General features: G+C 40.3%; 1 protein-coding gene across 3 annotated transcripts in view; it reads left to right on the top strand.

Annotated features, from left to right (window-relative positions):
• The first annotated feature begins 712 nt into the window (after window positions 1-712).
• MUSK (muscle associated receptor tyrosine kinase) overlaps window positions 713-13,111 on the top strand; it is a 234,275-nt gene continuing 221,876 nt past the window's right edge. For 2 of the 3 annotated variants that reach the window (XM_040417267.1, XM_040417266.1), the window contains exon 1: window positions 713-864. In XM_040417267.1, coding sequence (XP_040273201.1) covers window positions 786-864 — 79 coding nt within the window. In that variant the 5' untranslated portion in view covers window positions 713-785. The remainder of the gene's footprint in view (window positions 865-13,111) is intronic. The other variant, XM_040417265.1, reaches the window with a different exon arrangement.

Below are 13,111 nucleotides of genomic sequence, written 5' to 3'. Positions count from 1 at the left end.
CCAAGAAATGTCCGACTGTCAGCACTGATCATGGAGCATCTTAAAAAAGACAAGCAGAGCCAACAGGAGGGCCAAGCACCATTGCCATATTGTTCTAGTATTCAACAGGGGGTCTCAGCAGTCATACCCCACCAAGCTGAAATTTGTCACATATTATAGTAATACAGCATGTCACCAATGACCATGATAAGAAACCTACTGTATATCGTGTTGCATCGTCCAATGATCTCCTGCTTCTCTGGTAAAAGAACATTTGTTATTTACAATTTGTTCTTAGTTATTCATATTGTTGTAAATTATACTTCTATTGTTGCTTCAAAGGCACAATGTGAGCTTCCATTGTATTCTGCTGTAATATCTCAACCAAATGGTGTACTGTATAGCCCACCCGTATTGCCTGAATATTTTTAAACCTGCTACCATCTCATCCTAAGACAGTTGTCACAGTGCTAGACATATGACAGGCTTGCAGTCATTTTACTGTTGTCCTTAGCCTGCCAGAATGGTATATCACAATGTTCCACTAAAAAGGATTCGAGACGGATTTGCTTTCTCTTGTTTCCTGAGCCCTGCATACTTGCATTGACCTAAGTAGATGTTCACCAGCTGGCCATGTCCATCACTCCAGCCAAGTCACAGAATTCCTGAGTATACTTAGATCCGGCAGGGCCTGTCTCACAAACAGTCATTTCTTTGCAGTACTTGAGCAAACCAGGGCTTAAAATGAAAGAAGCTTGGAATTTCCCTCTGTTTCTCTGAAGACGCCAATTTTTTGGAAATTAATCATGAAAGATTTACCACACATTCCACTTCTTTCTATCTTCACTGTGGCTGCTTTTGGCTTGGCTGAGAGGCTCCCCAAAGGTTTGAGCAACTTCATCTTGTAGCTTGGTCACGGCTTTGTATTTTAAGAGGGGTGAGGGAGGGCTGGAAGTTTTAAATCTTCAGCCACATTATTTAGTATGTAGAACTTACCTCTTTGCTTCAATGTCGAGGTCATTGCTAAGTGCAATAGTTATCTGTATTCTGCTAAACTAACGCTGAGTGATATTCATTAGAAATGATTTATATTACAAATTGTATATATATATATATATATATATATATATGGCTGTGGTGACTCTTTGGGTTAGAGCAAGATATTGCAATATGTATACCTCCAGTATGAGTTCAGTCATTTATGATCACAAACTCAGATCTGCTACATCACACCTTCCATGATGGTCTTAAAAGACCCATTGTTAGATTAAATTTACTTTATCATAATTATCATATTCCCTCTATCATATACACACTTACACGTGTAACATTTTTCCTTTACTGTCACATAGCCTACTTTATATTTGAAGGCATTTCTAATAGTTTGGTGTTTAATGCAGTTGTGCAGTTTACTAATAAATAGTCATATGGTGAAATCAGGGGCATTGCAAATAGGGTGCAGGGAATTTACATAGTCGGTCAGCAAAATGAATTTTTACCCTGGGTGAAGAAAAGTCCAGCTGTGGCACTGTATTGAATATTATATTTACTGTCTGCATACATAACTAGAAATAGTGTAATTTTATGAATCAACAGTTTGTCTAGTATTTGTCTATGTTTATAGAAAATGACACCCCACATTCATAAATATGACAGCCGTATCCTTTACCATTTATCTGTATTTAAAGGGGTTATCTGGGATGTGCCACGTTTCCATGTGGCCACCTGGGATTACAACCTGCAGGACAAGCGTTCTCTCACCAAAGCGTTTGAGAGATATTAAAAATCAGGTTCTAACCCCAGGCTGGGATCACGTGCCCACTTTATGGCATTTGATCCCGGAAGTGACGGCCTCACAGGATTTCGGCACATCTTGGGTTATCCCTTCAAAGGGGTTGTCCAGGATTTAGCATGTAATGGCCTATCCTCAGTAAAGGCCATCCGTATGTGAAAGGTGGTGGTCCCACACCTCCACTAATCAGCTTTTGTGTAGTAGATACCGCGCTGGAAGTCTGTGCCGCAACTACACAGCTCCGTCCACTCTATAGTGGACAGAACCAGTTATTGCATTGCTGCTTCAATTGAAGTGAAAACGAATGCATTTTTCAGCATTTTTAAACAGTGGTAAAAATACCATATTTCTAAAGTGTTTTCCATGCTGTTTTTTACAGCATCTTTGGTATTGTTTTTTTTTTTTTTATCACATGTTGTACATACATTGTTTCTCTGATTTTCTGGAAAGCCTGAAAGAAAACCCATGGAAAACATTAGAAAATGATACAAAATGACAAAAATAAAAAAAAACAACAACAAAAAGGCATGTTTGGGGGTTTTTCAAAATTTTACTATAAATTTTAATATCTGGCCACAGTAGTTTTGACCTAAAAAATGTTTTGTGTGAACCAAACCTAGAGGAAAAGTGGGGCAGCTTTCCATAGCATTTTTGGTAAACATGATTTGTTGCTATGGACAATAGTTTTCCTTTGTGCTAGTTTTGATTGATCTCCCTGTATGTTATTTTTTTAGTCCCTCTGTATGAATCTTAGGAGTTGTAACAGAAAGGGAATTAGATTTTTTTTTTACTTGTCTGATGTCTGATGCAGCACTTCAGTAACATTTTTGTGTAGTGATTCTGATTAATTATGCCATTAGAGGAAAATGTCAGAATGCAATTCTTGCTATTTTGCACATAATTTACTATCTATTTGCTGCTTACATTTATATACATTTATGCCACATGGAATTTGAGCAAAACCATGATAAAACTACAATGTGTGAACACAGTAGTGCCGAACTGGAAAGCCTAGGGCCCACCATTCTGACAGCCCATCCTACTGCTACATGGAATTACTATTTCTTCTTTTTTTGGCCTCATCCACATGTGCAACATCCCCATTAAAAACAGTTTCCACACTATACTGATTGTCATTGCCATAGTGCTAGCAAAATCCCAATTTCCTTAAATTGTACAGTGGATGTAACATATCAACATAAGTGTAAAAGAATGACAAATAACAATATAAACCAATAATACCACCTTACAGTGACTGTATAGTGGTCACATACTAGTTCTACACAAGGCATCTGCAGTAGTCATAGGCAGAATAAATAACTATTGAATCTGGTGACTCACAGGTAATATCTTCTGTAACTGGAGTCATCCTTTTTCCTTTTCTTTTTTATCTGGCCAGGATCTCCATGATGACTTCTCCTACAGAGTTAGTTTGTCGCCTAAAGATCTTTGGCTCCTCACTTCTGCAGCCATCTAGACCCAACTATTCACTGCCATCCTGCTGTTAACACCAATGCCATGCTTGCTGCAGCCCCCAGTGCCCCCATTACTCCTAGAGAGTTGCCCATTGCCCCCAATTTCTACTCTGCTGAAATAATTGTCCCAGAATAGTAGTGAATACAGATGAAAACTGGGACATACCTAGAAAATACTGCACTACATAGCGAACCTTTAGACCCTAAAATGATGCCAGACCACAGGCCTGACCTTTACATTAATTCAGACCCCAGACTAGATCTCAAAATTAATTCACCCCAATAAAATTAATCAGATCCTGGATAAGACTTCTAAAATTAAAAACACCCATAACCACATCCATAAATTTAGACCTCAAACCTAACACCAGACAACATCAGGACACACTACATTCTGGCACTGTAAGGTGTTAGGAGTTGGAGTGCGGACCGGCAAGGCCTGGAGTATAGAAGGTCAGAGAAGCTAGGAGTGATGAGTTATTACCACTCTACTCACCACTTTCTAGGCCAAATCTTACTTTAGAGGCCCACTTCAGGGAAATCAGTGCAAGCATGGAACACAGCTTCACTGTGGAGTCTATATTATTTTATTCTGACATTTTTACTGAAAATTATAATACAGTATTTCCCATTCCTTTTAACTACCTTTTTCTATTGGCATCAGTTGTTTTTGTCGGACAAAATAGCACTGTCTGCTGTGGTATCCTTTCCAGTAACATAACAGAGAACTGATGGATCCCAGTCAAGTCAATAATATCCATTACAACCCATTAAGGTTTCATTTCAGCCACTTAAATCTGTCACAGGTCTGTTAGAAACTGAAGTCTTGATGCAGATGTGTTAGGAGTGTAATATACAGTTTACTAGTAAACTCTGTCTTTCTTCCTTACAATGTGCATACAGTATAAGTGCTAAGTTGTTAAAGCATGTAACTGTACTGGTGCTACTGTACCACTTATAGAAACATACCGAAACTGAGAACAATGCAGGAAATATTCTTAAAGGGGTTTTCTGGATTCAGAATATTGATAGTCTATCCTCAAACAGCTGATCGGTGTTGGTGCAGACAGATAAAGTAGTATACCTCGGAGGCCTGTTTCACATTTGCGGCAAGAATTTGGCAGGCAATTCTAGCAGAGAACAGCCTGACGGAGCTCTCTGGATTGATTTTGGCAGATGTTACCAGAATGCCCACTGGCCCCATTGACTATAATAGTGTCCAGCAGAGATCTGGCTACTACTCTGGGGCTGGCAGGCATTCCGACAACGTCTAGCAATGCCAGAACCAGAAAGCACCGGCAGGCTGTTCTCTGCTGGAACTCCTGCCACAAATGTGAAACAGGCCCAAGGCTCAGTACACTTCGCGATTGAGTCTTAAAGGTAATGCATCACTGAATTTTCATCTGCCAGTCAAAACCAGATAGTGACACATATCCTATTTTCTAATCTGTTTGTGTTTTGTGATTGTATATATTTTTTTATTTTAACCCATTACTGGACATAATTATGGGGGCAGCCATCTGTCCAGATCTGTTCTTAACAGTGTTCATAGATTTGCTTTACAGCAACCATCATATAGACTCCATGGATAGGAGGAGACCTCACAGACTTCCATGCTCTTTGACCTGTTCAGAAGTCAGGAGGGAGTAGTAAGCTTTGATATCTCCTATTAGTGATATCCTGTGTTATCTATATATAGGTGATATCTGTCATTGTAATACTGCTTATGATGATAATGAAAAGACAGCTTAAAAGTGATCTGTACAGACCAAGAAATTCCTATTTTTAGGCTTATTGGTCAGTGTGAAAACAGTAGGATATTATTTATTATGGATATGGAAAATTAAAAATAGCATCACCAAAAATTCTTTATAAATATGTTTAATATAAAAACTTGATTTAAACAATTGGTCATTTTCTGATGACACGTTCCCTTTAAGTTTGGTGTATACACTGGGAGAAGCTCCTGGCATACAAGTCAAACTGATCCATAGGCTCCATTTGATGGCAAAAGAGTCTCTGGTTTCATATGTGCATATATTTTTTCACAACTGTATAGGGAAATTCAGCACACAGCATTTTTCAGCAAAAAAGGACACCCTGAAAAACATACCGGTATACTATGCGTTATCCTGTTTTTACATCAGGAAACTATGGATGCTATATGCCTTTGGTATAAAATCAATGTCCCTGAGCTCTTTGAATAACAAAATTACAGGGTTCTAAAAGTTGTTACCACTCCTTTGGAATGTATTTGGATGTGGAAAAGTTTGGATGTCAAATAGTTTTTTTTTAGTCTGTGCAGGTAGTATACATTTCTGTTGCTCTGTGCAGGTGGTAATCCTTTTATGTATCCCTACATTAGAACACAACTGGAATATTTTGGCGAACTCTTGCAGCACTACACCACTTCTTCCTCCTTTGCTCTGCCAAACTCCTTAGGTTCAACCACAGTCCAAAGTCATTGCCTGAATCTGCAGTGGGAGATCAAGGACAAATACAAGCTGCACAGCACCTTTTGATAAAATAAAAATTTTAATGGTCTTGCTTACTTTCAAATAAGCCCACAACCGCATCATTTACATAAATATATTGATTACACACCGGATTTAAGAGAATACATATTGTAAGTTACTTACCGTATTTTTATGCTCACTTAAAATTATTTTTTGTTTAATAATAAGCTTTTCTTACATATTCTGCGGCTGCCCATACCCCCTACTTTGTTTATCGTACATATGTTTTGGTTTGAAAAAAAATGTACATCTTTTTCTTTCTGAAATTAGCTGGTATAGGCACTACTTTTCCTGTAGCATCCATACCAGCTTTTGTATCATATCTTAACAGAAATTTGTGTAATCTTACATTTAATTACTCTTCTAACAATACAGAAATCATGTTTTTGGATTTCATGCTAATTGGGGATGTATTTAAAAAGGACGTTTTTACTAAATAATATATATCGTAAACCATCCTCTCGTAACACGTTCTTAAAGCTTTCACCCGAAACACATAGTCCATAGTCTACAAGTCGGAGAGTATACCCGGACCTTCAGAGCTTGTTCAGAAACACGCGACTTTGAGTTCTTGTTCACATTTCTGTGTCCATTTGACGTTTGTAAAAAATTCAGTCTGTATTTCATCCGTGAAGATGAAGGATCCATGTTTGGTCCGTGTATAAGTTTTTGTCCTCCGCGTATCATTTGCATTCCGCAGATACTGCTCAGTTGAAAATTAAAGCATCTCCTATCAGTGGTCAGTGATAATGGACCAAACAGAGGCCAAACACAGGTGCCATCCATGTTGTACCTGAAATTTTTCACAGTCCCATAGACTTCAGTGCGTGCTTGGTCTGCATCACGGGCCAAAGTAGTGCAAGTCTCCATGATTTTTTCACTGAACCAGAGTCAATAAAAATAAAAAGATGTGTGCTGTCCTTGCAAAATGCAGACAGCAGAAATCAGTGAAAAATAGAAATGTGAACAAGGCTTAAAGACGAATGTTTAACTATAGATTATCAACTTAAAGAGCAAAATTATAAACTATGGATGCTCACCAGAGCGAAAGATATTTTTAAAACCAAAAATAGATTTCAGCTTTTATATCAGAAAAACAATATTCTTAAGGAAGCGAGTTTTAATTTACCACTAATGATTCTTTGGACTACACAAATATAATACATATAATAAAAAATATTTACCTATATTGGATTAAGACCCCTATTGATTATGGATTAAGGTTGCTGGAAGTTATTACCCTAGGCAATTTACTAGCTTCCTCCTTATATACTAATTGCAATTGAAAACCATAACACTGGTTGTGCTGCTGTGGTTTCTTTTAATTTGGACAGACAAACTGTAAATTGTGTCCATTTGTTTCTACTCCAAATTAAGTAACAGCAGCAAAATAACATTTATAATGAAAAAGATCAACTCATTTATTCATTGCAATTCAATACATGTTATATATTATTGAATGTAGTTGTAACACTTGTAGATAGGGACAGACATGGGCAGTGAGTCCTGACCTGGAACCCAGCACACTTTCCCTACCTACTTGCAGTTCAAGCCCTAGAGAGCAAGACCGCAAATGGTCAACAGTCCCTATGCTACTAAGGTGCAGAGACAAACACCAAGAGACAAAAACAACACAAAGGGATTGGGTCAGAACCAGGCGGACAATGTAGTACCTAAACGAGAGACAGAGAGTTCAAATACAAGCAGAGATCAAATACCAGACGGGATGCACAGTACAAATCACCTGAGACAGAGAGAGACAAGCCGAGGTCAAAAGCACAAACAAATCCAAATTAATCCAAGAACCAGGAACCAGCTAGTGAGCCCAAACAAGACTATCACTGGCACTGGTATATGGGCAGAAAATGGTTTAATAGAGCAGTGAGTCCCAGGATCAGAACCTGATTGTTGTGGCAGTCAGTAGGAAAGACACGGACAGTGAGCCCTAAATGAAATTCTACCCACTTTCCATGCCTACTTGCAGTGCAAGCCCTAGGTGGCAAGTCCGCAACTGGCCGACATTCCCTATCCTACTAAGGTGCAAGACAGACAAAACACAGAGACAGAACCACAAAAGCAGAGATGTTCAGGAATAGGTCAGAACCAGGAGGATGAAACAGTAACAAATTGTGAGACAGAGGCTAGTCAAATAGCCAGGATCAGAACCAAATGGTAGACAGATGTGGGACACTGCACTAAAAACACGAGGCAGAGAGTGTTCACAAGCAAGCCGAGGTCAATAATATGAGCAATCCAAATGCACAGACAGAACTGGAACTGGGAGCACATCTAAAGAGTCACAGGGGTTTAAATAGAGCACCGAGTTCCAGGATCAGAACCTGATAGGTCATGACTCAGCACTCCATTAGTCAGAACACTAGCACACAGGAATAGATCAGCTGAGCAATCAGCCCACTGAAAGTCTTCTCCAGCACACGCTGGAGAAAAAGCATTGCACGCTGTTGCTAAGGATGCTGTCGCGCCACCGGGGTGTGTGGCCATGGAGTACGTCATGGTGATCATGGCCGGGTAGCGTGTCTCACCCAGACTGAGGTACTGGAGCCCAAACAGGTACGTTTCTGACAGTAGTATATGTAATATCCAATATGTAGGATGTACTTCTCGGAAATTAAAAACAAGAATAGCAAAACATATATCCAGTATATTCAATTCAGAAGCAGAAAGCTTTCAGGTGCTGCCTCACATTTCTTTAGTTATCATTAGTGTTGAGCGAGCATGCTCGGCTGAATACCAGTTCGGCTCGAGCATCGCTATGCTCGGCACATGGCGGTACTTGGCCGAGTACCGCATGTGCTCGAGCGCAATGCTCGAGTCTCCTCCCTGCATGTTTTGCGGCTGCTAAGCAGCCAATAAACGTGCAGGTAAGTACTGCCCTCACTGTAATGCCAGTAGCCATGTTGGATACTGCCATTACAGTGATTGGCTGGCCGGAACACGTCATTGGGTGCTATATAGCACCCGATGACACGTGTTCGGCTCATTCTAAGTCAGGGAGAGCTGAGGATAGGAAGGGACAGAGAGTGTAGGGAGTGTAATCAAACATTATAAGTGTACAATAATGTTTCACAGACCCAAAAGTACTTGTAAGGACTATTGTGTGTGACAGCGGCAATATATTTTTGTAGCGCAACCTACGCTAAATTGCTCAGTGTTAGGGAGAGCTGTGCATAGGAAAGGACAGAAAGTGTAGGGAGTGTAATAGGAAGATTTTTATACAAAAAACTTTTCAGAGACCCAAAAGTCCTTTTAAGGACTATTGTGTGTGACAGCAGCAATATATATTTTTAGCGCATCCTGCGCTAAATACCGTGTAATAGGCCGCAACAGTTAAATTATCCGCGCCACATCTCCTGTTTAAAGTGTGCGCATCCCTAAAATATCAGTGACATCCAGTGCAGTTTTTCCGTAGACGGTGTCCCCTGCGGAGTTATCCACGTCACATCTCCTGTTTAAAGTGTGCGCATCCCTAAAATATCAGTGACTTCCAGTGCAGTTTTTCCGCAGACGGTGTCGCCTGCGAACAGTTAAATTATCCGTGCCACATCTTCTGTCTAAAGTGGGCGCATCCCTAAAATATCAGTGACATCCAGTGCAGTTTTTCCGTAGACGGTGTCCCCTGCGGACAGTTAAATTATCCGCGCCACATCTCCTGTGTTCGGCCCAAGCCCCCGAGCACTATGGTGTTCGATCAACACTAGTGAATGCGTATTGGGTAATTTTTGTGGCCTGTACCGGCCGACAGTTACATTTTTATCCTGTGACCGCCTAATGTACCTCCAGCCACAGAATCCAAAGTTCTTTGCTGTCAGATGAATGCCTATTGCCTAATTTTTGGGACCTGTACTGACTGACAGTTACATTTTTTATCTCTAGCCACATAATCACACCCCTGTCTCACTCCTCTGCTTCTCATTATGGTGGCGTATGAACCGCATTAACCATAAGGACCTTATAATGTCACAGGGTCATGTGACTGTGCCCCCCACCCTGTACTGTGCCCCTTACCCCGTACTGTGCCCCCTTATACCCTGCATTTTGCCTTCTTACCACCTGTTATCCGGTCACTGTACAGAGGTGTTATCCGATCAATGTGGCGGTGGTATCCAATAACTGGATGACCATAACTGTATCCCTTTCCCTGCCCACGCCATCCTTTTTTAGAGCTGGCATGAGCAGGAAAAATATGCAGAATGCGGTGCTAAGAACTTTTGCGCCACAATCTGTGTCAGAAATACGCCTAACATAGACGTATTTCTATATAATAAATGACCATCTAATTGTATTATTATTCGGGGGTAGGGCTAATATCTTTATATTATATAGATTCTAGTGTATTATACTGTACCCTGTATTTACCAGTAGAAAATAATCCTTGGGAAACACAGTCCTCATCCCTGACCACCAGGACCAGGTAGCGATCTGTCAGTACATGGCGGCCTCCCCTCTCCGCCACGCTGCTCAGCTATGTACTGGTGCTTATTCTGACACTAGGGCTGGGTTCACATCCTATTTTTGCCATCCATTTAATGCATACCAAAAATGTATGCGTTAACAGATGCCTCAGACTGATGCCGTACAGTGGCGTCCGTTCACCAGACAGTTTGGTAGAAATAAAATTTACATTAACGTATGCATTTTTTTAATGTGGAGTGGTGCACATTTGTATACATCAAACCAATAGAAAAAAAATTCTAGGCTCCAGCAGGGCACATTTTTGAGAGTTTCCCTTTAAGGCGCCTAAAAATGGCTCCTGATTAAAATACATATTTTTTGTGAGAATTTTTTGCCAATGATCCCCCTCTGGTATGTCACTGTCCATGTTGTGGAACTTTTTGTGCACTCATAGTTTATATTTGGTGGCTGCAAATATGACCAGAAGGTTTTTCAGGTTCGCCTGCTATTAAAGTCAATGGGCTTGATGCGAATGTGCGGTTCGCAAACATTTGATAGCGAATTGTCCCGGCCGATGTTCGTCCATAACTACTTCCCATGTCTTCCACATTGATATTTTGCCTACTTTTTTCAGAACTGTTTTTATTTAGCTTTAATGGTAAAGTGCATGAACTGGTTGTTTCAGATCCTGATGTGGGCCTGGATTTTGACTAGAACATTCTGAAACCTAAAAGTGGCCATACACCTTTACCAATTAATGTTAGATGATTTGGTGGGGCAGCTGACCATCTATGTGTATGGAGTATGCCAAGTACACTGCGTGCAGAATTATTAGGCAAATGAGTATTTTGACCACATCATCCTTTTTATGCATGTTGTCTTACTCCAAGCTGTATAGGCTCGAAAGCCTACTACCAATTAAGCATATTAGGTGATGTGCATCTCTGTAATGAGAAGGGGTGTGGTCTAATGACATCAACACCCTATATCAGGTGTGCATAATTATTAGGCAACTTCCTTTCCTTTGGCAAAATGGGTCAAAAGAAGGACTTGACAGGCTCAGAAAAGTCAAAAATAGTGAGATATCTTGCAGAGGGATGCAGCACTCTTAAAATTGCAAAGCTTCTGAAGCGTGATCATCGAACAATCAAGCGTTTCATTCAAAATAGTCAACAGGGTCGCAAGAAGCGTGTGGAAAAACGAAGGCGCAAAATAACTGCCCATGAACTGAGAAAAGTCAAGCGTGCAGCTGCCAAGATGCCACTTGCCACCAGTTTGGCCATATTTCAGAGCTGCAACATCACTGGAGTGCCCAAAAGCACAAGGTGTGCAATACTCAGAGATATGGCCAAGGTAAGAAAGGCTGAAAGACGACCACCACTGAACAAGACACACAAGCTGAAACGTCAAGACTGGGCCAAGAAATATCTCAAGACTGATTTTTCTAAGGTTTTATGGACTGATGAAATGAGAGTGAGTCTTGATGGGCCAGATGGATGGGCCCGTGGCTGGATTGGTAAAGGGCAGAGAGCTCCAGTCCGACTCAGACGCCAGCAAGGTGGAGGTGGAGTACTGGTTTGGGCTGGTATCATCAAAGATGAGCTTGTGGGGCCTTTTCGGGTTGAGGATGGAGTCAAGCTCAACTCCCAGTCCTACTGCCAGTTTCTGGAAGACACCTTCTTCAAGCAGTGTTACAGGAAGAAGTCTGCATCCTTCAAGAAAAACATGATTTTCATGCAGGACAATGCTTCATCACACGCGTCCAAGTACTCCACAGCGTGGTTGGCAAGAAAGGGTATAAAAGAAGAAAATCGAATGACATGGCCTCATTGTTCACCTGATCTGAACCCCATTGAGAACCTGTGGTCCATCATCAAATGTGAGATTTACAAGGAGGGAAAACAGTACACCTCTCTGAACAGTGTCTGGGAGGCTGTGGTTGCTGCTGCACGCAATGTTGATGGTGAACAGATCAAAAAACTGACAGAATCCATGGATGGCAGGCTTTTGAGTGTCCTTGCAAAGAAAGGTGGCTATATTGGTCACTGATTTGTTTTTGTTTTGTTTTTGAATATCAGAAATGTATATTTGTGAATGTTGAGATGTTATATTGGTTTCACTGGTAAAAATAAATAATTGAAATGGGTATATATTTGTTTTTTGTTAAGTTGCCTAATAATTATGTACAGTAATAGTCACCTGCACACACAGATATCCCCCTAAAATAGCTAAAACTAAAAACAAACTAAAAACTACTTCCAAAAATATTCAGTTTTGATATTAATGAGTTTTTTGGGTTCATTGAGAACATGGTTGTTGTTCAATAATAAAAATAATCCTCAAAAATACAACTTGCCTAATAATTCTGCACTCCCTGTATTCCCTGACAGTTGTTTCTGTGGTGAAGACAGACAGGGCTTTTAAGGTGTAGTGTTGATCGCAAATTTTTATCGTGAATATCGGCACTTCGAGATTTCGCAAAGATTTAGAATATAGTGCTATATCTTCGTAATCGCTAATATTCTAGATTTTTTTTCATCAGTACCCTCACTGCTTCTTGCGTGTGGGCCAATGAGAAGGCTGCAATGTCTTTGTCTGAGCTTAGCAACATCCCTAGCAACCAATAGGAAAGTTGCCTACCACTTACTATATAAGAACCTCCCCAGCAGCCATTTGCTGCTGTTTTTTGCAGTTCTGAGAGAGAGAGCAGTGACATTGCTGTGCTCTGTGATTTCCTCTGGATCCTATTCCTTATCCAATTACATTAGATAGTTAGTTAGCTCATATATATATAATACAGATAGTTAGTGGGAGATAGTCAGTGTAGGTTAGATAGTGATATAGTGCAGAATTACTGTACTGTGCATTTTCTCCAGTCTCAAGAAACTTTTAGCAGCTTGAAAAATGTAGCAAAAATGACCCACGCCTGTATTGCG

Source organism: Bufo bufo, chromosome 2, assembly GCF_905171765.1.
Source record: "Bufo bufo chromosome 2, aBufBuf1.1, whole genome shotgun sequence".
Taxonomy (NCBI): Eukaryota; Metazoa; Chordata; class Amphibia; order Anura; family Bufonidae; genus Bufo; species Bufo bufo.
The sequence above is the reverse complement of the archived record's forward strand: the minus strand, read 5'-3'. Positions and strand labels throughout refer to the sequence as shown.